At 44.2% G+C, this 22,972-nt stretch overlaps 1 protein-coding gene across 1 annotated transcript; it reads right to left on the bottom strand.

The window, feature by feature from the left end:
• Positions 1 to 188: 188 nt before the first annotated feature.
• HNRNPLL (heterogeneous nuclear ribonucleoprotein L like) lies at positions 189 to 21,380 on the bottom strand. Its single transcript, XM_066177663.1, has 13 exons — positions 21,091 to 21,380; positions 13,901 to 14,019; positions 13,555 to 13,792; positions 11,687 to 11,772; positions 9,966 to 10,062; positions 9,796 to 9,868; positions 5,884 to 5,955; positions 4,218 to 4,435; positions 3,933 to 4,054; positions 3,090 to 3,291; positions 2,160 to 2,217; positions 1,946 to 2,044; positions 189 to 975 (listed from the first exon to the last, which is right to left on the bottom strand). Exons 1-13 carry the CDS (start codon positions 21,295 to 21,297, stop codon positions 920 to 922), a joined length of 1,647 nt encoding a protein of 548 aa, XP_066033760.1. The 5' UTR covers positions 21,298 to 21,380; the 3' UTR covers positions 189 to 919.
• Between the last annotated feature and the right edge of the window lie 1,592 nt (positions 21,381 to 22,972).

Raw genomic sequence — 22,972 nt, 5'->3', positions numbered from 1 at the left:
ATGGAAGGATATGGTGGGGGCTTTGTTTCAACCACCTTGGCTTCCATTGCGATCCACGTTGTCACCCCGCCCACAACTTTTACCATTGAGTATGTCATAACCACTGCTTTAAAAAAAAGAGTCAAAAGGATATGTTAAACACCAAAGATTTCAGTTTAAATCATGGAAAATGAGGATGAACACATTGATACAGGCTTGCAATTTTAATTTTTAAAAGGCCCCTACGGTGGGACTAGCTGTAGATGGCATCATGCTAATGCAAATGGAAAATAGGTTTAAAAAAAAAAACAAAAAACAAAACCACTTTAAATAAGTATGAATTCACACCATACACATGTACATACTTAATAAATTTCTACGTTAGCTCTGTTTGAACTATAAATCCTGTCTATACTACTGAAAGTTCAGTATGTGCAACATGAACCCCATCAAAGCATTTTATAAATACAAGCTTCTTTTTAGTATTGCAACATACTTCACTACTTAACATACTGAAAAACAAGTTCTACATTTTAAATTCTGCTCTAATAGTTCTATCTGCCAATTAAGACTACAAATGGAAAAATACTTGCTAATCTTTAACATTTTGAAAATGCAAATATATTTATTTTTTTTTGAAAAGAAACAATCTTGTTTATCCTACTGGTGCTTCTTTAGACATCTGAAGATACTACACTAACAAAATACAAACTCTGTAGTAAGCTTACAACATGTACTTCTCAGAGGCAAAAATAAAAAAAAAAAATCTGGTTTGTATTTATGAAGGAACATCCATTTATTATAAAACAAGATAAAAGATATTAGAATTAAGTTGAAACAAGGCAACATTAGAACAACCACTTTAGAGCTTTGTGAACGAAGTGTAGTTTTGAACTTGCAAATCCGGGTGAAGGTAGCTCTGAACATGCTGTCCTCTTGTCTATAAATGGGATGAGGTGGAGAAGCAAAGCTTCAGGGTGTAAGGGTTGGAGCCATCTGTGAGGAGACAACACAGAGCACACGTGGGCACAGCTCTCCTGCTGCCCCACCTTCCACAACCCACCCCCACTGGCCTTGGCCTTCTGCACATCGAAAGCTTTTCTGCTGTCACCCACGCTCCAAACTGAGCTAAAACTGAAATTGTCAACTGTGTACTATCCATAGTATCTGCAAAAATATCCTGCCCCTAAGGTCCATTGTTAAGAAGGTGGAGCAAAGGTGTGGGGGAATAGAAAAGATTCAAACTGTTAACACTTCACAGGGAGACACAAACTCCTAACAGTTAGGAGGAGGTAGTTTAAAATAATATTAGACACTGGCCTGCATTCAAAATGATGTCTGGGAACACCTGGAAAAATTCCATCTAACCCAGTAAACTGTCTTAATTGTTCAGTGCAGATCTGGCCTATTGCCTACCTGTTTAGCAGGTGAACTCACTCCACTCTATTCTTGCTACTTTGGAGCTAATTCAGCTTGGCTTCACAATTTCTGGTTTCAAAGGGAACGTGCTACAGGAGCAGTGAATTGGGAGCTATGTGCTGAGTAACTTAGAGACTCCTCTGTCCAAAACATTGCAGAGTTCTTTAGATTTATTGTGAAAGAGTCATAGAAGTGTTTGGTTGGAAGGGATTATCTTGCTGGGCCATCCAGTTCCAACGCCCTGCCATGGGCAGGGATGCCCCACACTACACCAGGCTGCTCCCAGCCCCATCCAGCCTGGCCTTGAGCACTTCCAGGGATCCAGGGGCATCCACAGCTGCTCTGGGCACCCTGTGCCATGGCTCACCACCCTCACAGCCAAGAACATCTTCCTACATCTAAAACCTAAATCTCTCTTAGTTTAAAACCCTTACCCCCTGTCCTGTCCCTATTTGCCCATGTCAAAAGTCACTCTCCCTCTTTCAACCCTCAACTCCTTCTCCACAGAAAAGAAATTCCAGCAGTAAGGTCAGGAAAATTCACTTACTTGGGACTCTTATCTGGTAGTGATTAAGTACAGTGAGAGCTTCCACTGCATCTGTCTTACATTCCCATTCCAACAGACCAGACAGTGTTTTGGCAGAAGCTGTCAAATGAGAAATAAAAATGGGAAGGAGGGCGTCAGTAATGTTTCCTGACAGTGCCTACTCAGATCAAAACTGGATCCAAGTCACTTCCCAAACAGGTCAGATTTTACTTACGTTTTGGATCAAACACTTTGTATTTAATAAAGCTGAGAACTTCATGATCCTCACATAACTGTCACAAAAATAAAACAAGAGGTAAAACTCCAGCAAAAGTGCATATAAACAAATTAGCAAAAATTCCAAGTTCCTGGAAGAGACACACAAAAAGGAAGACCCTGACTTTTTTTAAGGGAGTTTGCAAGAATTTACGGCAAATCATTTTAAAAATGTGATTAGATTGGTAACCCTTTGGAATACCATTCTGTAGTAGGTAAAACAAGGCTCCTGTATCTGTGATGTCACTGCAATCTCCAAAAACCCATTTAAATAATTACAAGTTCTACTTTTTGACATTCCTGCTCCAGTACAGTAGCTCTGAAGTTGTACATACAAGGACTCCACTTGGGAACCAGAGTTCACTTTCAGACAGAGTTAGAGAAATATATTTTATTTAACTGAAAAAGAACTCACTGAACTGTCAGCAAGCTGACCACTGCCTCCACTTAAAGAGGCCCAGTACTGCATGTTTTAAGCACCCAGAGTTCATTTAGGATACAACTGTGCCAAGAATCCCAGGTGCACACTTGTCTCCATTCCAAAATATCCTAGCTGTCATTACAGGGAGTCAGTAAATCCTTTGGGAGTTGTAGTCTTAATCTTCATGTATTTGGCTTTGTGTCTTTTCCCTTCCCTCCAAACCCCCCCCACATTAAACTCCTCAACTTTATTTTCACGATTTTGTCTCTCACGTTAAAAAACATATAAATAAATAAAATTGAGACAGTAGCTCCAGGATTGAACATATCCATAAAAATGTATTTTAAGGAACAGGTCTCTTCCAGTGGGGCTCTGCTGTAACCCTCCCAGTTCCTTGTTTCTAAAAGCAGCACCATGAAAAGCCAGGGCAGAGCCCAGAGCTGGATGCCAGTCCCTCCAAGTGCTTACCTTTACAAATGTTTCCTCAGTCACGCACAGGGGAACATTGTAATAATGCAGCACACACGAGGGAGGCTGGATGATGTTCTTGGATGCTTGGCCAGCACTGGTGAAGCGATTGTTCTTACTCATGGCAAAATCCTTGTAACTACTCGTGCCATCCTCCAGCTCAAATATCTGGCTTGGCACTACTGAGTGCTGCTTGGAAACACTGCAATTTAAGGATAAGGTTTCTTAAATAATTAAAGTTATCACCCTTTGCAGATTATTATTTTGCAGATTATCATCTAACTAGAAAAGAGCTGATGTTTCTTTATAAGAATTTGAAATAAATACAGTAAGAACAGGATGGATTGGATTTGACACCATCCTTAAAAAAATGCAGGAAGGATGGATAAGACACATTGGGGAATACAGTTCATTAGTGGCCAATCCATGTAATGACAATATGCTTTATGAATGTAAATAAATAAAATTATAATAAATCTTAGAGTGGTTGGGGTTGAAAGGGACCTTAAAGAGACCTTTCAACACCCCTCCACAGGCAGGAACAGCTTCTACTGGAGCAGGTGGCTCAAATCCCCATCCAACCTGGCCTTGAACACTTCCAGGGACGGGGCATCCTCAGCTTCTCTGGGCACCCTGTGCCAGTGCCTCAGCACCCTCACAGAAAAGAATTTCTTCCTAATATCTAACCTAAACTCACCCTCCTTCAGCTGAGAGCCAAAATAAACAGTCACAAATTGGAAATCATAACTGCAACAACGATAACAGAGTCGTGTGATGTTGTCCCTTTGAAACCTCATTCCATCTGCCCACTGGTGGACTATTAATCTGATAAAACACATTTACCAGACATTGAGTCTCTTTCCAAATAACTTGACATTATTGAGATGTGTGACTGCTCTTTCTACGGCGTATTCATCACCCATTTCAACCAGAGCTGTGCCTGGAATAGTCTTCATAAATTTCACCTAAGATAGATAAGGTAAAAAAAAAAATTACATTGCAACAAAGAGCTCAACCAACAGTCTTAGAAAACATTAGGCTATATTTTAGACAATCTCAGACAGGCTTTTTCCAAAGCATTTTAAAGAATTACAGTAGTTTCCAAGTTTCTAACAAATGATGCCTTACCTTCTCAATGTTCCCGTACAAGCAGAAGAGGTTGAATACCCTTGAACAGTTCATCTTGAGCTGATGTAACCCACTGACCATGACCACTGACCCAGAAGGGTTTCCACCATGCATGTAGGAGGAGGAGGCCTGGGGCAGTGGATAAGCAACAAGCTCTGGAGTGTCCCGAGATCCCATTCGGTACCGGCTTGGCAAGGGCAACAAAGGACCGTGGGAGCCTGAGGAGATGACAGACCAGGGGTTTGTGTTGTTTGCAATCATTCTCACCGCTTCAGCATGCACCAAAGCCCACAGACATAATGCAGAGGAGGGCTAGAAGGTTACAGCAATTGCTGAAAAGAATTATGAAAATCATCCTCTTCCCTGCAGCGTGCAAAATATTTGTACGTAAATGTATCAGAGGAAATAGTTAAAATCAACATTCAGAAATGTTCCCATGTAGTCACAGAGCTACGTGACACCAAGAGAGAATATTACAGAGTGAGGAAAACAAACCGAAAGGAGTGAGACAGAGGTCAGGAGATGACACAGCTCCCAGAGACGTGAGATTAAGTCAGAAGCCTGCCTTTCTACAAAATGCTCATTTGGAAGGAACAGGAATACTTAAACCCCCACACTAATCCAAAATGAAGTGGTCCTATTTTCCACTGTAGATCAAGTGACAAGTTTCACTGAAATAAACAATTTCTCTTTTTTTTTCCTTTCAGTGATGAGACACTACTAGTAAGCAATACCTCTGTACATAGGAAATGTCAGTATTACGGACCAAGGGGAGGATCCCTGTTTTTCTGAGACAAAAATAATGTGAAATTCACATAAGCCAAGTATAAAAGGACCCTTTAGTCTTTTTTTTTTTTCCCAGCAAAAAGCAGGAATGACAGGGAAGCAGTGGTATAGGAGGAGATGGACACATTACTTATGGTAGAAGGATGTATCAGAAGAATGGAAAAAGAACATCACTGAATCAAGGTGGGACTTGGAAATTCTGGAGATTTGAAGAACCTTTGGAAGGAGTAGGTAGGATGTCAAGCTACATTGTAAAATATCATAAATACCTTTGCAAAGAAAGAGGCAAGGCGAATCACATTGCACCTGACAGCTGGGAGAGTAACTAACTAGGAAAGTCACGTGTGAGTGGAGACTTTTGTTCCTCCACCCTGAGGTCTTTGCTCAGCACATGAAAGTGACAGCAGAGAACATTTATAACAGCTCTTTATAGCAGTGACCCCAAAACATCATTCCTCTACAGTCACACAGCTGGGCCTTTTCTGAATCAGCTACATTAGAAATGCCAGTGCCAACAATTCATAGCTTTGCATGCAAAAACTTCAGAGCTCTCTGCTGTACCAAATCCCTGATCATGCTATGTTGCCATTTGCTACAAGGAAACTGCTTTCCCAACGCAGATATAATTTTCTACCATTGCCAGGGTGATGGCAAGAAAGGAAACTTTCTCCCAAGGAATGAACCTGTAGAGCTGAATGCTTTGGGTGACAGGAAGAGGCGAGGCAATGAGTGCACAGGGACTTCACTGAACCAGCAGTGTTTCAGAACTGCAGGTGAACTGCTCATGCTGAAGGGAACCACAGCCAAGCACTGATTAAATATTTACAATTGCACAGAGCATGAAAGGAATCCTAAGCAGCTGTCATGCCACGTTACTCACCATAGCCATCGTGCCTAAAGGATGAGGGGTGCTCTCCCAGAATAGCTTGTCTCTGCCGGCCCTTCCCTCTGTCTAACGTGGGAAGGCAAAGAAAGCAGTTTAGTATCCACAAGCAGGCACCTGGCTTCTCCAGTTAAGACACAAAGCTTCTAGTTAAGAAGTGAAAAAGTAATTTGAGTCCTTGTTAATTTTAAAAACGATTTCTCATTCGCTCTATGTCTAAAAACGCAAGCTGTAGCCCTGGGACACCGAAATTAAAAGACTGCCATCTGTATAACAAATTGCACTTAAGTTGATTGGGGGCAGTGGCCAATGAGGAGATGCAGACATTTAAAGTTTATGGAGATACCCAAGAGTTCTCCTAAACAGACACCACACATTAGTATAGAAAACACCATACAGCAGGATTTACCCATGTGTCTCTTAAAACAAATTTGAAATGCAGTACTTTTGAAAGACAGTACCTGAATCATAATATTAGCTTCAACAGCAACACATTTTCAAAGTGGGCTTCTTTCAAGAAGTTTCAGCATAAGCCAACAACAACCTGTATTACATGGTTTCATAATCAGTAAACAGAGAGCATTACATATGTGTACATATATATTTACAGAACACCTACTGATTTCTGGGCGTGCTGAAAGGATTGTACATTGTGGCATTATCAGCAGCACACAATGGTTCGGCTGAGGGAAAGCAGCACTGAGTAATGCACTGAAACACCAGTCAATCCTTTAAGAAAACCCAGTTCTCTAGGATATAAAGTTAAGCAAGGGGTCTACATTAATGGAGGGAAGCAATGCCTCACAGCCAAAGCTGTATTTTCCAGTCAGATCCATGCTGCACGACAAAAAATAATCTGAACTTCCAGATTTCTTTGTGGTAAGCAACAATTCTTTTCTTACAATTGAAAAGATGGGGCAAGGCATTTATCAGTTTACAACAGTTCTCAGGATATTTAAGTATGACTGCTGAAAATAGTAACTCCAGCCCAATGCAGTTGGAAGTATTTTCCCCAAAAAACAGGAACTATTTGATTACACAACAGTGGTAGATGAAAACACACGTGGCTCTTTCTGCTCAGGATTTTGAGGCCAGGTTCCAAGTCAGATATTTACTTTGGCAGTAAAATCTGAAGAGAGAGCAGTCCTGAACACTTTCCAATGTATAGAAAGATTACTGTTGTCAAGTTTACTTTTCCATTCCCGTTTTTGGCTCCAGTAAGCAAATGAGCAGTCAGGTCAAGTATTTTGAGCATTTAAACTGTATGCAGTAATCATCTTTCAGCAAAATCGGTTTTGTAATTCCAGTCCGTGCAACTAAATGCTTTGAAACTGCCCACAGTAAAATACAGTCAAGAATCACATTCTTCAAATGAAGAATTCTGTGAGGAAACTTTAAAAAATATTTCCTCCTCGTGGTGGTGCAAGTCTGTCCTTGCCCCATGCTTGTTCCTTCCTTGAACAAAGCCCCTGGATTGTGCCAGTACAAATACTTGTGTAAACAAGCACTGAAGCACGAGAACTGACCTGCGTTAAAAATAATTCTGAAAGGAAACTTTCTTATAATCTTGTTTAAGCTTGGGTTCCTTGATTTTTAGTTTTTACATCAGGTCCTCGAGTCACTGAGCAAACTGGTATAACCACCCAAAGAAATGCTCCAAACTATAGTTTGAAACTTGTGGCTAAAGGCAAGTAGAATACTAAGTCAGGTGGGTTTATTCCATTCCATCTAATGCAATATGAGCTCATGGCAGCAATTTGTTAGCAAGTTTGCTATAGTGGAGAAAGACTGTGGGCAATTTATTACCATAAAGAACCAAAACCAGTTCTTTAAAAAAATCATTACTAAAATGCATTTCCTTCCTAACATTTGAAGGGCAGGTGTGAAATTCTGGAAGGATTTATTGGCATATCTGTCCTTGGAATGAAATTCCTTTGGGATAAGATCTTTGCTGCACTGAGGGCCCTACAGGTCAGGTCACACTATGTTCAAAACCCAAATAATGCTGCTGCAAGAGTGAGTTGAAGGACAAAAACATAAACTCTTTCAAAAAAACCCCAACTCCTGGATTACTTTATGGGCAAAACTCTCTAGATGCCTATTCTCCCAAGTGCATTTCACTGTTCATTTCACAACTTATATTCCCATTGTCCACAGAAATTGACGTGGATCATAGTAAATGAAAAACCAGGCTACATACAATATGAATTTATATATAAATATAAAATACAAGTGGATTTTCTTTCCTCTTGTGTGTAGTAGGGTGCTTATGTATAGAGAATCGAGACAGTAACACAAGAAAAACAGAAGAGTAGAGTTCCTGAAAAGAGCAAGCCACACCTATCCCAAGTTTTTCATTTTCCACTGTTTGCTCAAGTCTGGGGAAGTTTTAGTTCATACAGTCATACCTATCTGCAGGCCAATTAGATAATCCAATTAGATGCACAGTGTTACAAGTCAGCCTTCAAACACGGCAATGATCAAAAGATACAAGGGTGAAATTAATCCTTTCAATTTTTCAAATTCAAACCTTTAGATTTTTTTCCTTGTCCCTGAGTTTCTTCAGAATCCCTTTTCTTTGACTCAAGAATTTGAGAAAAAGATTTGAATCCCAATACAAGTAATCATAATCTACAAGCTGCAACCAATACTGTAGCTCCCTTGTTAACTTTTTACAAGAACTTCATTTTGAAAAGCCAAGCCCTAGGTTTTTAGTTGTACAACAGTTTCACAAGCCCAGTGTCTCTGCAGAATTACTCTGAAAGTGCAAATCTCTTGAGAGAGCCAAAGCCCTGGTTCTCATGTAGCCTTTGATAAGTAGATACTCTATTTTGGTCACATTGTCTTCACTTTTCTAACTTTACATTGAACACATTATTGTACATAGGTCACTGAACACTGCACTTAATAGTTACAGATTTTTGGTTATCTTGAAATAAACACTTTACAGGAGTTAGGCTAGACAGCAGTTGGACTGTACATATATAATCATAGTTTCCACTGACATGAGTTCAGCTCTGAGAATTCTTACAGCTGAGTACTTAAGAGACAGTATGCCTGTACCAATTGGGAATCTCCCTGTTTTATTACTGAAGTAATAGCTGAGGGGACTTATTGGTATTGCATTACCCAGTTCCAGCTATCTGCATATCAGGACTGAATCTCCCTACTACTAAACAATATTTACACTGTTAAGTCTGAATGCAACTCTCACATACAGCAAGTAATAAGAAGATTACAACATCAGTGATATCAACAAGAGGTTCTTAATTTTGGAGGTCCTTGACTTTTCAGTGGTAATTTTAAGGGAAGTAAGAGCAGCATACATACAAACTTGAACAGAATGGGTACAGTCTATCATGTTATTCATCCCACACAAATCTGAAGTACTGAGAATGTCCTCCTTTAAAAACTTGTGGTGGTGATGCATGCAGTATGCAGACAAGGTGAACTGCAAGTCTGAGGTTTTTCAGAGGGTTTTTTTTTGTTTGTTTGGGGTTTTGTTTTTTGCTGATGCCGATGTGGTGCATGATGAAGTGTAGAGTCAGCCTGCTGAAGTCCTCTATCCTTCTTAATGCCTTGTCCAACATAGGGGAAAAGAGTCCTTTCGAAGGAGAAGCAGTGTGCAAGTTTGTAGTTTATAAGGAATAGTCTGTGCCAGGTTTCCTCTCCTCCAAAGAGAGAGAGCTGCTTGGAGAAATGCAAGTCCTTGAGAACTGCGCGGGTGCTTGGAGGTGTGGGCTCCTTGCAGCACTAAGTGCTCAGGCACACGGCAGTAGGGGGCACTAGGGCTCGGGGTTAACTCCCTGCCGGGGCACAGCCTCCAGCAGCGCTGGCCTGACACCGGGGAAGGGCTGGCACGGCATTAGCACACTCAAACAGCGACAGTGAGAATGGATCACAACCTACCTCGGCGGCCCAGATATGGCTTAGTGTAGTCCCAACTATCGTTGTCATTCCTAATGACATTAAGTCGAGTTGGCTGTTCAAATAAAGTAAAAGTGAGAGAGGTTAAGCCTTGGTTACACGTAATTTTTTTTTTTTTTGAGCAAAATTAGAAGAGAAGGTCCAAGCATTACCCTTGCATATTCAATTTTTAGTGTGCAGCATCCTGCATAGATATCTGCTCCATTGAGTGCAGCCTTCGCCTTCTGGGCACAAAACACTGATTCAAACATACACATCTTGTTAAGGATCTTTTTCCCCAGGTGTCTCATTCATGTCCCTTCTGTCTTATGGGGCTTTACTTTTGTAGCCTGCAGGTGTTTCACTATTGAGTACACTACAAGAACTCCACACAGACTTGACTTTACAGCAAAAAGAACTAAGTGTACACCCTTTTTAGCTCATCAGCCAAAAAAACCCCACATAACTACAAGAGAGACTTTGAGTGAACAAATGCTCATCTTGGTATCAAAAAAATACAACATGCATGTACCAGGCTCCAACATCTCAGTTATTTCACGTGCTCCCCATACTCCAGGGTTAGTTCTGTGATTAGCAGAACGATGTGCCTGAGCCTTGGCACGCCACAACCCACGATCTCACCGTACTCAGTAATGTACTCAGGTGTCAGAAAGGCTCAGCTTTGCACAACAGACCCTTTGCACAGGTCTTGGCATCATGCAGCGACATTTTAGAAAAAGTCCAAAACAACAGGACGTGCCTTGGTTCTACCACATTCCTGCAGCTCAGCTTCTTCCAAAGCAGGTTCATTGTGGAGCTCTAAAATCAGGAAAGTTAAGTTTCCCAGACCTGTAAGAAACTAACACTGGCCAGAACTGCAGAAGTAAGGGGTTCTTCAAGTACTGTTTAAATCTGAGTAAATGTTTAAACTTTTCAGATAAGGCTTGTCTTGAAGCTCACTTTACTTGCTGCTGCATTACTTCACTCACATTTGTGAGTTTTCTTTCAACTGCTGGTTGGTCTCATATTCAATAAAAGGCAAGTTACAGAATTGTATTCAAAGGACATAAGGATGGTAGTTTGAGTGTGTGCAGGACCCTCCCCACAACTTCCCTAATCTCTCACAAGATGAAGAATAACCCCCAGCTGTGCAAGATCCTGACAATTCCATTTATGACAAACTTAACACATACAGTAAGTCAAATTATTGTCTGTTAGGACACGCGGTTGAAGTTTTCTACACTGGTAAATAGCAATTAGTTTGATTTAAGAGAAGTTAGGTAGTTCCCTTTGCCTGGAAAATCACAGCAACACACAACAATTCTGGACATTCAATCCAACAACAACTGAGGGCTGCAAACGGAGTAAACAGTAGGATAATAGAGCAGGGAGTTTCTTCAACACATGATGCCCAAGAATCAAGGCCAAGGATGCCTAAGTTGGCCTTTGCTTTATAAGGTCAGAATAGTAAGACGAGCAGTATATACTGGGACTACTCTAGAAGATTCTGAAGAAGACAAACTGCACCTCTGCAATCCCTTACCCGTTTCCTGAGTATCAACACAGGCAGAAGCCATGGAACTTTTGTGTATAAGGGGCTGTCAAATCTATGACAGAATTCATGTCTGCAGTTACTAGGCCTGAGGGACTATAAACATGGTCATCAGCCACTGCTGACAATGCCATTTTCCTACCAAGATCAAATGTTTGAGTACTACTTTGTCCTACAGATATACCAAAATTAGAAGTTACCTGTCTTAGACAGAAAGTAAGAAATAATTTGGTCTCAAAATCACATGGCATTTTTCTGACATTTGCAAGTTAAACCCATTTGGAGTCAAGAACCTACAGCAAAAAAAAAAAGAAAAAAAAAAATCACACTCTAAAAGGATATTCAACCATGGCTTGTATTCCATTTCTCTTGAATATCACAATGCGCTGAACTTTCCCAACAGGGTTGCACACAGTGTACAAAACATCCTAAGGAAGAAGGAGAAAAAAAAAAAATTTTAGTCAGATGTGAAATTTCCATCACTTTTGGTCCACAGAACATTTTCTTGCAGTGGCATTTAAAACCCTCTCAGTGTCATTAACCTAAAGTAAAGCTTTACAACAGTTTACTCCAGTTATTCAGACCTGCCACTTAAAACTGGTTGCAATTTTTCATTAATTTTTTCTATCTGTAGTTCAAATTTAAAAAGAGTGTTGAAGAGGAAGAAGTACTATTGGGCTTCTTGTCTTTTTTGTTTGTTTGTTTGTTTTTGAGGGGGAAGGATGTTTGGTTGATTTTTGTTTTCTTTTGCTGGGGGTGGTTTTTTTTTTAATAATGCAGACTTTGCCTGAGGCATTCTTAAATTAACTAGTTTTAAACCCACTGGACAAGTGCAAATTTATCTTTTTCTCACCACGTTTTTAGCTGTTATGGGCACAGCTGCTGTCCCCAGTTGCTGTGATTGTGCTGCCTTCAGTGAGCTCTGCTGCTTGCCAGTAATTCTGGGAATCTGCCTGCTTCTAGCACTCATTTGTATACGCTAAAGCAACAGCTGGGGGCAGTGGGAAGGAAGAGGTTTGGTGGGGGTTGTTTGTTTTTAAAAGGAAGCTGCTGTGCCAGAGGCTTCATCCTCAGAATTCCCATGGAAGTCTCCTAGCCCAGATCCAGGCTTCTGCTCCCAGCTCCTTCAAGCATCCACCTTCAACTCAGCAGCTCACACAAGGCAAATACAAAACGCATGAATGAAGCAGCTCCCAAAATTTGTATTAGTCACGTGCCAAGAATACTTAAACTCAGTCACTGGATTTGTTCACACAGCTCAGAGCAGGTTTGGCTTTAAACACTAAAAAGCAACTCATACCATGGCATGCTTTTCTGTAGAGAAAATTGACAGGGGAAAGAAAATTCATCACTCGCTGATGAAGCAACAGCCAAAAAGCTGTGGATACTCACAAGACAGGGAAGCACAAAGCATGGTATGGAACTGACTAGCTGAGGGAATTTCAGGAATACCAAGTTGCAGCCAATTTGCTCTCATAATATACTGCAAGCATTAAGTTACTTGGTTCCACACACCCCAAACACTTTGATTTATCCATGCCATCCTACATCCCTCAGAACAAGTGATTCACACTTGTATCACAGTACACAATTTAAACTTTTTTCCTGAAATATTTCTGTGCAATTTAACATCTACTATAAATCTCCTATTAAAAATATAAGCATTTAAAGCATGATGAAACATAAATTCTTAAAAAACAACAAAAAAACCCCACTGTATCTTAAAAAACCATGCACACATGCCATTAATAAATGGCAATAAATTAGGATGCAAATGTATAAATGGTATGACTTGAAATACTAAAAAGGAAAATATGTAGGCCCAAGTAAAAGTGAGGAAGATTCCATCAAACTGGAGTTGATCATCAGAAGATAAAGGTGTCACCTTTCCACAAAGGAAATACTTAAGAAGGACTGCAATAAAATAACCCTTCCTCACTGGAAAAAATGACTTGCTCTTTAAACATACACCAGTCAGAGCCTAAAGGCTCAGTAACAGTCCTGATCTTGTGGCAACACATTTGGAAACATTCCGGAAGCATGCAGCAACTTAAACATTTCAAAATCCTCACTTCCCAGGGCTTCAAATGTATTGCAAAACATCTGCACAAGCCTGAATCATCCTGAAAACCCTTACTTTGAGAGCATGCATGTTACCTGTGGGAAGATAGAGAAAAAGGAACGAAAGCAGAGCATAAATAAAAGCATACCACTGTGATTGGGTAGAGAGGATTCTGAATGGACAAGAGGAGAACTTTGTTCCCCCCGGATGGGTCGTCGGTGTTCCCTGGGCGGGTGATCCTCTTGCTGGTGGAGTAGTTGAAGAAGGCCTGCTGGCCAGCGATGTACACAGGCTCATCTGCTGCAAAGGTCACGCACTTCTTTGCGCTCTCCACGTTCTCAAACTCCACCAGGGCCTGGCGCTTGAACGGCATCATCATCACGTAGCTGGGGAGGGAACAGCACACTGAGGGTCCTGCTCGCCCAGCTCCCAGCAGGGTCACTGCTGACAGGTCTTTGTTCCAAACCGTTCCTCACAAAGACATACAGACGTACCATATGGTTCCGAACTTCTCCAGGGCTTCCACGAGATCTGCTTCCACCACAGATTCACACAGCCCTCGGACATGCACCACAGGAGAAACAGAGACTTTGTGGTGGCTTCCCCCGGCATCCTAGCGACAAAATGACATCTTAAAATTCAACACTGAGCAAGGAACATTCCTATCATTAACTCAAATTAAATACTTGGTAGACACTACCCTGGATCCAGAAGCAGCCATCTAAATGCACAACGTGTTAAATAATTTAACTTTTCTTTCCAAAGGGATCGCCAAGTTCAGTTGCTGAAGTCTACTTAAAATAAAAAGCTTTTCAGATTTAATTAATCTGTTTGCACACACAGGATTTTTGTTGTATTAAAAAAAAAAAGCAGCCATTTAACACTGATTGAATTGCAGGAGGTCTTACACACACCCTATTCATTAGGAGCATAAAAAAAAAAATTAGGACATGTCCAACAGCTAAAATATTTCTGACACTCTGCTTGCTGATGTTTTTGAGAAAGGCTGGGAGAATAAAAAAGCAAAAACAAATGAAGGCCATCTGTAAACTGAATGCAAACTGAGTATTCTTCCAATGCTCCACAATGCAAGAAAATGCCAGCTCTGGATTATGGTTAAAATGAACCCAGCCTCCCTTCTAATTCTGAACACACGTGTTTTTAAAAACTCCCAATTTCTGTACATATGCGGCTCTTTTCACCCCAAGGCTGACTACTATTAATGGATCCAGACATCCTACATTAGCACACAGAATTCCCACCATAAGTATTTTTTAGAGCTACTTTCAGGCAGGCTCAGTTCCGTGCAGCTGAAGAATTTGGGTTGCAGTCAGCTCATCTTTCCATGAAAACCCAGAAGTAAGGCTGAAATTTGCCTTAAATATTCCAATAAATATTCCAATAAGCCAATAATGAGAGATGATCAAAAAAAGATTAGATATAACAAAGGGCACACCAAAATACACTGCAAATACGCAGCACCCAAACTGCATATTTGTAACAGCAGTGTGATGTTGATGTATTCAAATTTAGTGACTGCATCCATGTGTTCCATCTAAGAGATCAAGTCTTGTTTTTCCACTTCTTCTTAAACAGCAGCACAACATCTTCTGGAACTTGAGAGAGATTCTCACTGGTAGCACAAAGGAGCATTGAGCTCCAGTAATTAAGTAACCACAATGATTGCTACTCCTGTTAGACATTCCTTTCTTCTCTGTCCATTTGAACCACAGATGCCAGGAAAAAACAGATTGCAGATAACTACAAATGGAGTCCTGTGTGTTTAACTCCTGTGTTCCACGTACAGCTCTCACTAAACAATTACAGATATTTTTTTCTTTAAACCAAGGATTTGACCATTGTGTTTGAATCAAAAGCCAGCACTTGAGGCTTTCCTCAGATGTCAGAATAATCTGCTGTGTGATATTTTAATCTTACCTTACATTTTATTTGTTTGCAGTATGAAAGCATTTTAAGTAGAAAGACACTTCTTTGCCTGAGAACGGTGGCAATGCTTGGAAAACACCAGCGGTGACATTTGCATAAATTACCTTGTATCCTGAATCAATCAGCTCGGCTGTATGGCAGGAGCCGTGATCAAAGCAGCCACCACAGGTTAACACTCTGAACTGCAAATGCTTAGGTAATTGCACAAGGAACACAGCTACAGAGAGATTTTATTTTCAGCTGCTATCTTCTTAACCCACATACACGCTTTTCAAAGCTGAGAAAAGCACCTGAGGAAGGCTTCAGGAGAAAACTAACAATACCACTTTTTCCTGCACAGCCTATCACTCTGAGATGTTGAGATAAAAGGCACCTTTCCTTTATTTACAGTCTAGTGAACAACCAAAAACAATGACGTCAATTATTCATTTTCCTGCATACTTGCTACTGTATTAAGGTCCCAGTTAGTACCAGGGGGATGCATTTCCTTTTAGGTCTCTTTACTACACTCAGGAAATCCCATCTAATAATATTTCTGTCTAATCACACGGTGAATACAAGCAATGATTTGCTCATTGGAGCAGACTCACCACAAGGAATGGTTATTAGCAACTTAGTACTTGCTAATATCTCCATAAATCACATCAAGCTTTTCAGAGAATGGGCACTCAGAAGAGTATTTCGCTCTCCCTCCCCTTCCCAGCTCAAACTTCTGATTTAGTTTCAGTTCATGTTTCTTTGTTATGCACATCCCTTTGTAGTTTTATCTCCTAGCAGGAATTGGTAGATACAAATCTTTCTAAGAGTGCAAATTCTCTCCAAAGTTAAGGCTTTTACAGTTGCATCTTCAAATTCATTATCCATGAGTTACATGAACATGTACAGGCGTCTGCACTTCTGCAGAACATCAACAAATACAAATTTTGCTTTCTGTTGTGGTTAAAGCAACGTTTGGCTCTCCAATCCCAGTTCCCTTCTCCCAAAACATCATATAGGCATTCTCTTCGCAAGGTTTAGCAGGAGGTTTAGAAAGAACCAAAAACTGCCATTATAATCACCTGCACAGAAGCTCGAGCAGCACGGAATAAAAAAACCCAAAAAACTCCCCCAAAAACAAACAACAGAAAAACAACCCACCCACCCCCCAAAAAAAACCCCCAACCAAACATAAATGAGATATCTCAGCCACCTGCCATGAACTTAAGGACTTACCTACAGAGAATTTCAGCACCACTTTTATAGATATAAAACCTCTGAGGCAGCCAAAGCAGAGGGTCTCTGCTCTACTCCAAAGAGTTTCTAGCCAGCAGCAGCAAACAGCAGCACGAGAACCAAGCACAGATCAGCCCTGAGCCAGGAAGCCTCAAATTAACACTCACAGAGCCCACGGGGTGGTGAAAGGCGGGGACACGCGCCCCAGGTAGACATTTGGGTGCAAAAAAGTCCTCACAAAGGGCAGGCACACATATTGTCAAATAAGTTTTGCAGCCACAAAGCTGCAGCATGGAGCAGATCTAGAATGACCCTGGATTTCCTCTGGAAGGAGAAATAAAACCAGCAGACCACACGGAAAATCAAACGTGTCTGCAGAGTGTGAAGTGCACAGCTAAGGCCACAACATCCACAGCTCATCCAGCTGCTGCTGGAATTCCTCCCCAGGGATGAACAATGCAGGATTTTGACCAAGATCTCTCAGCCTGTGTATCTTGAAAGCTCCATGTGCTGCAGTTGGCACAGGGACAAAGGTTACATCTGAGCATCTGCTCACACACTGACTAACAACCACCACTATTTCTCTGCCTACAAAGGAGCCTTTCAGTAACTCAGCTCCCACGAGAGCACAAAAGCCCCATGCAAAACTCCAGCACCACACTTGCACTCCACCAAAGCCAGGAGAACACAGCAGCCAATGTTACTGCTGCACCATTTATATATATATCCCTTAAGGGGGTTTGAAAGCTCAGTAATGATTTTTTGAAGAATCGTTAGGCTGGACAGAAAATGCAGGTAATTTAAATAGCTAATGGAACAGACTTCTTGCTCAAGTAACAAGGACAGAAAAGGTTTCCCTCAAGAAAGAAAACAGGAGCATAAAAATGCTCACCCTGCAACAAAGCTGAGGCACAAAGGGAAGCACTGACATATCCAAGCAGATGAAGTACAAACAAGTGACTTCACACACCTAAGACTACAACAGAAGCAGCTTCAAAGAATGGCTGTGGCATTTTAACATCCATTTTTTGGTGACCTACATACCTCCAGACAGCATTTGAAACATATCAATGGTTTCTTGCCAACAAAATTACATTTTGCCATTCCAAAAAGGAAGGAAGTCATCATGGGCTGTAGGACCATGCCTGTCTTGCTCATCAACTCCAGATGAGAATTTTCTCACCATTTGCACAAAAATGTGTCCTTTATCCTGAGTTGCAACGAGAGGTGCTTTTCATTTAGCAGCCAGGAAGTTTCAGCAGAGAAGCTGCAGGATCACATCCCTGTTTTACCTTGCAGCAGCTGGGAGCTGCGTCTGTGTGTTCAGATACCACATCTCACTTCCCCAACGGTAAGAACAGGGATAAGAGATCTTCCTGACTTCACAAGAGTGCTCAGGAATAGGGATGTCAGAGACAGCCAGGGAAGTGGGTGCTACAGGTTGTATAAATATGGCATTAATGCATAAAACTGACATTTAAGGGAGGGAGAGGGGATGGAGCTGAAAGGCCCTTAAAATTCCCTTAAACACAGCTCTGAGCCCACATTATCCCAGTTCCTGACCCTCCACTGCACTGCAATTCTGATTCCTCTGACAGGGCTTCACCACCACTCAGCACTGCTTCTGTACAGGTCATTCTTCCAAACCACACTCTGTTCTGCAGGAACACATCCTGCTCCTTCGCTGGGCAATTCCTGCTCAGTTCTGGCTCTCCTGAGCCATGGAGGAGAGGGTACACCTCTGGATTATGAGAAGCGTCCACACAAGTGGGGAACAGAGGAAAACAAAGAGCAAAATAAGCGTTGCATTCCCTCTAGATCTCACACAGAGATTTCTAGGCACCCTTTTCAAAAAATCAAACCAAAACAAACCCAGCAACAATGAAAGACACCAACCAAAACAAAACCAAAGAGAAAAAAAAAAAAAAAAAAAGAGGCATGAAGGGCTTCTTCAGCCAAATGCAACAGAAAACTGCCCCAGCAATAAATACAGCCCAGGAGGGTAACCCCACCAACCTGCTCGAGGAGTCCTAGCACAAAAGAGCTTTTATACAAGGCATGGAATCCACATGAAGGTACAGTTCACTGGTATTCCAGGGCATATGAGGGAAAAATAAATTAAAACACCCATCATAAGCCTGCCTGTCACTCTTTAGCCTGATCATCCACACCTCATCATCATTTCACCATCATTTCCTATTTCTCCTCTTAATTCCCCATTTGCTATAGTTCCTCCTTCTTCTTTTTCTGCTCTCCTCTGAGCAATCCAGGGCACTTACACTTCTTCCCTCCTCTCAGCCTACCTTCACCTTGTGTGTCTGAACCACATACAACTTTTATAAGCCGAGAACATTTCCCTGCAGAGGAACGAGTGAGTAAGTTCCCTGCACATTTTTGTATCTGTTAGAGAAAGAAACCATGAAAATTCACATTAACTAACTCTGCTTGATAGAAATTGGCATTTTGCTATCAAAAGCTTCACACAAAATGAGTAACAAAAGCACTCGGTCATTCACTTTTTATATCTCCATTTGATGTTACAGCTTGTGCTTAAGAAACCAGTTTGATCTCCAGCATCAAGACAACTTCTGCCTCTCCAACAGTGAATCTGTGAGTACAGTTTTGCCAGTAAATTGTCAGTGACACTGCCACCGACACAAGCAGCTGCCGAGAACCCCTCATGTTCTCGACTTGCTACACCTTTGTTTCAGTTTCCTTACTCACGAGCCTCAGCACATGCCATACCTGAGATCCCAAAGGTGAAGTTCCAAACTTCACATGAAGGGTAAACTTGCATAAACTGAGACACTGAGACATCACAAAGACTCTCTGAGCCAGAACCCAGAAAGAAAGAAAAAGACAAATATTAGAACTAGTTGATTTCCTAAAAGTACTGCAGGAAAGAGGAAAGGCAAAATCTCCTTTCCACTTGAAACACTCACTGCAAGGTGTTCAGCTCTCCTGCATGACAAACCTCCCAGATAACTTCAGCAAGTACAAGGATTCCTTTCAGCACTGGCCTTTAAGACAGAGCACATTACTAAGTCTTGATGATGCTCTGTCACAAGAAGCTTGAGAGTTAAAACAGTTCTCTCTGGAAATCTACTTTGTTACAGTTTCTCAGAAAACTTTTGTAATAACGTGCTGGTTTGGGCTGGGGTAAAGTTAATTGGGCTATATTTTGGATACGTGCTCGATACAGTGGTGATGATACAGAGGTTTTCCTTCCTGTTGAGCAAGAAGCAAGGCTTTTTCTGCTTCTCCTGCAGCTCCACATGTGAGCACAGCCGAGACAGTGACCCTGAGTGATCTGAGGGATATCCCAGACCTTATGAAATCCTGCTCAGCATATAAAGTGGGGCAAGAAGCAGGGAGAGCAGGATTTCCCTCACTTGTACCCCTTTGATTCCCTCTCCCATCAGCCCAGGCAGGAGTCTGCTGTGCAGTGCTTGGCTGCAGGAGGGGGTTAAACCAGGACAATAAATTTAGCAGGCACCTTCTCTATCAATAGATCTAACTGATGGAGAAATGGTGGCAGCAAATGCTCCCTCATTAACTCATCCCCATGATAAGCAAGTTCATTTTAACAAATCACAAAACGGGCATTCCAAATTTCAAGCTCTGACATTAAATCAATGTTTTCTTGATTTGGCTTATTCAAGTAAGAAACAGCGAGAGCCATCAAGGAGAAAAATGGTTGTAATCAGATGGGCAAACAGATAAGGAATCAAACGGCAGACAGAAAAGTCTTGTTAGCTCAAATTTATGGGTCAAGGACTACCTTGGTACTTGGATGGAAATTCACGAGGAAAAGGTACGCAGAAAAAAAAAAAAAAAAGAAAAAAAAAAAAAGTGAACCATCGTGCTGATAGCAGTGTGAGGGAGGGAGGGAGAAAGCAGGATTAGAAATGAATTTTCAGAGGAGGCGATGGTTTGGGGTCAGCCCTGTGGCCGTACGGTGGCAGACACAAAGGTGCAGCGGAGGATGAAAGGAACCCTCGGCCGCGGTCCAGCCCGCGCCGCCGCCCCCCGCTCGCTGTTTCTATAGTTACGCTCAGCAACAGGGCCGCCACTAAACTTGCCATGGCGATACCCGAACGGCACCGGCTGCCCGCCGAACAGCGGCGATCCCGGTGCTCGCAGACCCACATCCTCACCCCCATCCATCCCTCGGGCTGCGGGCTCAGCCCCTGCCCCGGGGCGGCGAGGAGCGGGCGGGGAGCGCGGAGCGGAGCCAGGACCCGGCGATCCCGGAGCCCCCGCCTTTCCCACCCCGCCGGAAGCGCCTCCATGCCCGGGAAGCGGACGGAGGGCCCGGACCCCGGCGAGGCCCGGCGGCCGAGGGGAGCCCCCGGCCCGGCCCCGAGCACGGCCCCCCGCCCGGGGAGCGGCGCCGGGGGCGGCCGCGGCCTCGCCCGCCGGAGGGGCGGGGCGGGGCGGGCCGAGCCCCCTCCCCCGCCGGCAGCCTGAGGGGAGCCGCCCCCCGCCCGCCCGCCCGCCCGCCCGCCGGCCCCGCGGCCCTCACCCCGCCCGAGAAGCCGCCGCCGCCGCCGCGCGACGCCGGGGGCTTGTCCCGCCGGCCCTCGCTCTCCTCCGCGCCGCTGTACTCGATCTCGCCTTCCTCGGCGGCCGCGCTGGGCTTCAGCCGCTTGGCCTGGCTCTCGTAGGCGCCGTCTTCCTCCTCCTCCTCCTCTTCCTCCTCGTACCGCTCTCCGGACGACGGCGACGACATGTCGGCGGGAGGGAAGGGGCGGCCGGCGGGGGAGGCGAGGCGGGAGCGGGGACGGAGCCGGCGGCGGCACCGAGCCCGAGCGATGCTCTGCGCCCCGGCCCCCGCACACGGCCCGCCCCGCCGACACACGGCCCCGCCCCGCCGCCCGCCGCCATTGGCTCCGCGCCCGGGAGGGAGCGGGCGCGCCGCGCCCATCGGTCAGTTCGCGTGTCCATCAGACAACAGCGCGGTCCCATTGGGCGGCGGGCGCGCCCGTCACCGCGCTGTGACCGCCTCGGGCCCGTCCCCCGCGCCCTGCCTGAAGGGGTCGGGCCGGGGAAGGCGGCGGGGGACGCGCTGAGGGTCCCTCCGCGCCCGCCCTGCGCCCCCCGGCCTTTCCCGTGCCGGCCACCGCTCCGGCCGGCCCAGCCTTGGTCTCCTTCCTGGAGCCACCGGCTGATGGGGCAGCGGGGGACGCGGAGCCCGGCCGGTGTGTCCCGGCTGCGGGGGCCACGGCAGCCGTGAGGTACCAAGGTCACAGAGGCCTCGGTGTGCGCTGGGACCGCTCCTCAGCACCCGCACCCGGCCCTCGGCCCCCAGCAAGGAGTTGGTTGGTGCTGGTTCAGGGGGCGGGTGGGCTCCGGTGTCCAGCGGGTGAGAAACAGCAGCGCCCTCAGCGAGCTCGGTGAGGCGGACACCTGTGTGGGCAGCTGGCACTGTCGTTTATTCGGGTCTCCCTGCTGGCAGATGGCGGGGCTGGGCTCGTTCCTTCTTCAGGGCGGTGTTGGTGCAGGTGGCTACGGGAGCCCGTGCCTGTCTGCACAGAATCACAGAACCATGGAACAGCCCGGGCTGGAAGGGAGCCGGAAAGATCATTGGTCCAGCTTTTGTGGGAGGGAGCCTGGAGGAGGTTATCGAGCGCCCTGTCCGGTGACAGCTTGGAAACCTCCCCTGACAGGGACTCTACCACCACATCCCCGTGTTTCAGCCTTTGGTGGTTCTCACCGTGAGGAAATTTATGTTGTGCCTTGTCGTCTCCACGTGGTCCTTTGTGAGGAGAGCCTCCAGCCTCTTTGTAGCGCTCTGGCATATTGAGATTAGCCCCCTGCCTCCAAGCCTTCTCTCCTCCAGGGAGATAAGATGTAACTCCTTCGGTTGTTCCTCACGGGGCTGGTTGTCCTCACCACCCCTTTCGATGGTATCAGCAACCTGGGTGAAGATGCTTTCAAATCCATCACCCAAATCCTTGTGCAGTTGAGCAGCATGGAGCCCAGTGGCATCTCAGGGAGACCCCACTTGCCACCCTGAGTTAAAAACATTGACCACAACCCTCTGAGAGCAGCCTGTTGGCCAATTTCCTACCCATCTTGCCAAAACCACCTAAGCAGACTGTGTCTTGCCCCTCAGTCCAAGAGAAGGCTGTGAGTGGCTTACAGGACTTTCCAGCTGAATTCATTCTTGTGGCTGCCAAAGCCAGAGGGGTGTGCAGTGGAACCCTGCTGGAAGCAGATCAGTGGAGAAGGGGTATAGGATTGCTTTTTCAGTTGAGCAACCAAGTAAGAGGGAGGGAAATAATTCAGAAGACAGCCAATATAAATATTATTTTCTTCTTCCTTTGCTGTGTCTGGGGGGAAAAAACTCAACCCCCCACACTCGTATCAGATTAAACGTTGTTCAGTCTGAAATGGTGCTGGTA

The sequence above is a fragment of the Chamaea fasciata genome, unplaced genomic scaffold (assembly GCF_029207755.1).
Source record: "Chamaea fasciata isolate MVZ Bird 193981 ecotype frontalis unplaced genomic scaffold, bChaFas1.0.hap1 SCAF_3, whole genome shotgun sequence".
Taxonomy (NCBI): domain Eukaryota; kingdom Metazoa; phylum Chordata; class Aves; order Passeriformes; family Sylviidae; genus Chamaea; species Chamaea fasciata.
The sequence above is the reverse complement of the archived record's forward strand: the minus strand, read 5'-3'. Positions and strand labels throughout refer to the sequence as shown.

Coding starts and splice junctions, on each gene's coding strand:
- HNRNPLL (XM_066177663.1), bottom strand. CDS start 21,297: ATGTCGTCGCCGTCGTCCGGAGAGCGGTACGAGGAGGAAGAGGAGGAG. Junction 14,020..21,090: donor GCGGCGGCTTCTCGGGCGGG/GTGAGGGCCGCG, acceptor TTTTGTCGCTAG/GATGCCGGGGGAAGCCACCA. Junction 9,869..9,965: donor TAAAAATTGAATATGCAAGG/GTAATGCTTGGA, acceptor TTATTTGAACAG/CCAACTCGACTTAATGTCAT.